Source organism: Sinocyclocheilus grahami, unplaced genomic scaffold, assembly GCF_001515645.1.
Source record: "Sinocyclocheilus grahami isolate Dianchi unplaced genomic scaffold, SAMN03320097.WGS_v1.1 scaffold1507.1, whole genome shotgun sequence".
In the NCBI taxonomy this organism is placed as follows: domain Eukaryota; kingdom Metazoa; phylum Chordata; class Actinopteri; order Cypriniformes; family Cyprinidae; genus Sinocyclocheilus; species Sinocyclocheilus grahami.
The window spans coordinates 187,953-190,871 of NW_015506686.1; the positions used below are offsets into that span (position 1 = coordinate 187,953).

General features: G+C 38.0%; 1 protein-coding gene across 1 annotated transcript in view; it reads left to right on the plus strand.

Annotated features, from left to right (window-relative positions):
• LOC107570791 (CREB-regulated transcription coactivator 2-like) overlaps positions 1-2,919 on the plus strand; it is a gene marked incomplete at its 3' end in the record, with an annotated part of 33,417 nt that overhangs the window by 19,438 nt on the left and 11,060 nt on the right. Inside the window, exons 3-6 of the mRNA XM_016257048.1 lie at positions 869-944; positions 2,339-2,440; positions 2,538-2,651; positions 2,742-2,803. Coding sequence (XP_016112534.1) covers positions 921-944; positions 2,339-2,440; positions 2,538-2,651; positions 2,742-2,803 — 302 coding nt within the window. The remainder of the gene's footprint in view (positions 1-868; positions 945-2,338; positions 2,441-2,537; positions 2,652-2,741; positions 2,804-2,919) is intronic.

A 2,919-nucleotide genomic window follows, 5' to 3' on the forward strand; every position in this document is an offset into this window, starting at 1 on the left:
TTGCCAAAAGCTTTTGTTGAAAGACGGAGCAAGGGGCGGGGCAGTACTGAAACACCGTCTAAGCTGTTCGCCAATCACAACGCACTGGGACAGCTGACCAATCACAACACATTTAGTTTTTCGGAAGGCGGAGCTTCATCAAAGCCGGAACTAATCGAGGTTTTTTTAATAATGTAAATTAATGTGAAAAATAATGTGTTTTTCGAACCACCGAGCATGAGAGCATGTTCTAGTACACCCCCAAAACAAAATCAAGACTTTGTAAAAGAGCATAATAGGACCCCTTTAATAAAAGCCTCATTTGACAGACATGTTTATCGTGTATTATTTTCAGCGTGTTTATTGCTAAGTTTAGTGCGGCAGAATAGAAGCGTAGCCGTAATAGGCGTGCAGTGTATCTGGTTGCCATGACAACCTCACCTCCTGCTGCTGCTGTATGTAATCAGAGAGAGAGAGAGAGAGAGAGTGAGTGTGTGTGAGAGATAGAGAGAGAGAGAGAGTGAGTGTGTGTGTGTGTGTGTGAGAGAGAGAGAGAGTGTGTGTGTGTGTGAGAGAGAGAGAGAGAGAGTGTGTGTGTGAGAGAGAGAGAGTGTGAGAAATTAAATTCTGGAAACATCTGAAGCTCAGTGACCCCCAATCATATCATTATAAAGCCCTGCAAGACCAAGAGATGAGCAAAGAAGTTGGGGAAGTCGTGGCCTAATGGTTAGAGTTGGATGGGTTAAATGCAGAGCACTAATTCCGAGTATGTGTCACCATACTTGGCCACATGTCACAAAGCAAGCCCACAGTGCATCAGAGAAAACCAAGAAGAAGAGCTGCTGAGAGAGAGAGAGAGTGTGTGTGTGTGTGTGTGTGTGTGTGTGAGTGAGATACACACACAGAGACAAGCGGAGGAGACGGCGGCGTTCCAGGAGGTCATGATGGACCTCAGCTCCACCCGGGTACCGGACACACACACACACACACACTGCTCCGTCTAGAATCCGGCGAAAGACGTTAAAGGCGCTGGAATCGCACGGCGGATGTTATTCGAGGCGCACCGACAGCGGAGTCTCAGACCGGAAGCGGTCAGCATGAGCTCCGCACACACGTCACTCGGTTAAAGATGAAATATTTTATTTATTTACATGATTTGTTTGACGTCATCTAATTGGATTTTAGTAAGCTGTATTTAGATTTTTACGTTTTAAATAATTTTAATTCGCCATCTTATGATTTGATAAAGTTTTAGTGTTTTATTTTGATAACCACTTACTAAAACTTAGATTATTAAATTAAAATATTTTGCATCCTATCATTAAATTAATATTTACCAAGTACGTTATTTTGATTTGTTTGTTTGATTAATTAATTAAATATTTATTTCGATTTTTAATTTGAAAAGTATCAAAATAAACCACTTACTAACACTTAAATTATTAAATTAAATAGTTTTAATCTTGCATCCTATCATTAAATATTTACTTCGTGATTTGTTTGTTTTATTATTTATTTTAATTTAGCATTATTTTTGATTATTTTAATTTGAAAATTATCAATTTTAGTTTTTAAATTATTTAAATTTGACCTTTTGTGACTTTTAGTTATAGTTTATATTTTTGATGATTTTTAAAGGAAATTATTTTACATTAGATTTTTGAGAATTTTATTTTGATGGTATTTATTTTAAAATTATGTTTTAATATTTAGCAGTTTTATGGTTTAATTTTTAGTTAGTGTTTTATATTGATTTATTTTCATTGTAAAATTGTTTATTTATTTAGATTTTATGTTTTACAACTTTTTAGAAGTTTTTTTGTTAATTATTTTGTTTTAATTATTGATTTTGATTTTACATTTTTAAAATTCATTCTAACTTAATTTTTTTATGGTTTGAAAACTTAAAAAAAAAATCTTAAAGTTTGATTTATTTAGATTTTATGATTTATTTTAATATTTTTTTTGTGTGATTTCTATTCATTTAAACTCTTTATGGTTTAATAACCTTTAATAATAAGTGATTTCTTTTGAAGAGTTTTTACAAATGATGAACTGATTTAGACTTTATTCAGTTTTCGTAAGTTTTATTTTGATGGTTTTTATTTGAAAATGAATTAGTTTACATTTGTTTTGTACATATGATTTAATGAATTATTAACTATTTTCATCACGTCACAAACGCTGCAAGATTGTACAAAACTATCTCAAGTTTTGGAAGTCAGATAAGGAGTCGAGTAAATGTCAGAGCTGATAATGACTTCCTGTCATACTGGAAATGAAGGACAGGTCAAGCACATTGCATTGTGGGATGTCGCGCGTGCGCAGGATTTGAATGAGTTCTCGTCTTGTGTTTCAGATTCAGGCGCAGAAGGTCCGGTTGGCCAGAACTCAGGGCCCGTATTACGGCGGATCTCTGCCCAACGTCAACCAGATCGGCAGGAGCGCCTCAGAGCTGCAGGTGTGTGTGTGTGTGTGTGTGTGTGTGAGACAGAACGCATCCACAGCAGCTCATTACGGCTCGTGTAAACCCGTGTGTGTGTGTGTGTCTCTCTCAGGGCTCGTTTCACTCTCCGCTGGACTCCAGTCGCTCCACGAGGCATCATGGTCTGGTGGAGCGGGTTCACAGAGACCGGCGCTTCATCTCTCCCAGCAGACCCTACAGGAGACAAGTATCCTTCCCTGGCCATCTCTCCTGCAGGTTTGTGTGTGAATGGAGTTATCATGATGATGCCGTCGATGTCCTTGACCTCTGACCTCAGATGGACAGCTCTCACAGCAACTCTGTGTATCTGTCTCCACCCCCTGACCCCAGCTGGAGAAGGTAACGTGCTCATTGGTTCAGACTCGTGTCATGTGTGAGTGTGTGTCTGTGAGTGTGTGAGTGTCTGTGAGAGTGTGAGTGTCTGTGTGAGTGAGAGTGTGTGAGTGTGAGAGTGT